Source organism: Apaloderma vittatum, unplaced genomic scaffold (genome assembly GCF_000703405.1).
Source record: "Apaloderma vittatum isolate BGI_N311 unplaced genomic scaffold, ASM70340v1 scaffold423, whole genome shotgun sequence".
Taxonomy (NCBI): Eukaryota; Metazoa; Chordata; class Aves; order Trogoniformes; family Trogonidae; genus Apaloderma; species Apaloderma vittatum.
The window spans coordinates 22,801-24,127 of NW_009707281.1; the positions used below are offsets into that span (position 1 = coordinate 22,801).

The window sequence follows — 1,327 nt, forward strand, 5'->3', positions numbered from 1 at the left end:
CGAGAAGCCCCTCCAGGTCCCCTTGCCCAGCTCTGGGGCACAAGGTACTGTGCTGGCCACTGCTTGGACTAATTGCTCCTTTCCCTGGAAGGGAAGAAATTATCTTTCTTTCTGTTTAATGCTCTAAAATCTGCCTTTCTGCCTAGCCCCTCCCTTCCCGGGGCTCTCCGCCTCTCCATCCGCTTTCTTGTCTCATCTCAGCACCTTCCCACCGAACCCCACACAGATTTGTCCCTTTTTCCTTGTGTTTCTTTCCCCCTTGATCGTTGCAAGCTGTCATATCCTGACTTCCCTGCTATGCTTTGTGGAGCACCTCCCCAAGAGGATGGGGAGTAGCCGGCAGCCACCTCGAAGGGGCACGGGACGAAGGGTGAGGGTTGGGATGAAGGCTGGGCTGAGGTCATGGGGGTAAGACGGGCTGTTGTGGTCCCAATGCCTTTACACTGACCACTGGGGGCTGTCAGATGGACCCAACCCTGCTGCGCGTGGGAAATGCAAAGTGCCCTGAGCCATCACGCCTTGTTTTTTAGCTAAAGGTGACTGATTTGGGGTGTGGAGCATGCAGGAATAAGACATGTTGCAGCACCTCATCCTAGTGTTCAAACCCTCCGTGGCGAGTCTGCGCTGCTCCGAGGGGTCCAGACCTGGCCACGGTTGGAGCAGGAGCTCCACCGCTCCCAGTTCATGTGGTTCCCAGTGCTGCCCCGAGGGTTTGAGACCTGTTCCTTGTCCCCCTCCTTGTCTCAGAGGGTCCTTCTGCCACCCTTCCTCCTCCTCAGGCAGCCCCTCCATTCTCTCCGACTCAATGCTTCTTCTTCATCTCTTCTCCACCTCCTCTCTCTGTCCACCTCTGCTTCCCAGCTCCCCCAGTGCAGTGGTTACAGTGGGCTTCTGCCCATACTGGTTTGACTGGGCTCTGCTCACTGCCCTCCCCCCTCCATCCTGGCGCAGCTCCTAGCCCCGCACTAATCTCCAGGTGGAGAGGCTGCAGTCAAGAACATCTCAATGGTGCGGGTGACTCACTCAAGCCCTTAGGATAAAGGAAGCGCTCATTAAAGGAGGGAAAAAACATGCATTCATTACCCCACACAATAAAGCTGTCATGTCAATACTCTGCCAGCCACGCCGGTGTTTGCTCCTAACCAATTCCCATCCCCCTGTGCACGCAGGACGACCTGCAGAGACCAACCATCCTTGTGGATTTGTCTCTCCGGGTTGGTGCTGGCACCAGCTCCTCGCTCAGAAGGAAAGGAAAGCCCTGTGCGGCGAGGCGAACGATCTCCAGGTAGTGGCACTTACCGCGTTGATGGCCAGGTTGCCGCGGGTG

At 56.7% G+C, this 1,327-nt stretch overlaps 1 protein-coding gene across 1 annotated transcript in view; it reads right to left on the minus strand.

The window, feature by feature from the left end:
- The window catches only part of AQP5 (aquaporin 5), a 3,236-nt gene that overhangs the window by 1,531 nt on the left and 378 nt on the right, over positions 1–1,327 (minus strand). Inside the window, exon 2 of the mRNA XM_009866106.1 lies at positions 1,300–1,326. Coding sequence (XP_009864408.1) covers positions 1,300–1,326 — 27 coding nt within the window. The remainder of the gene's footprint in view (positions 1–1,299; position 1,327) is intronic.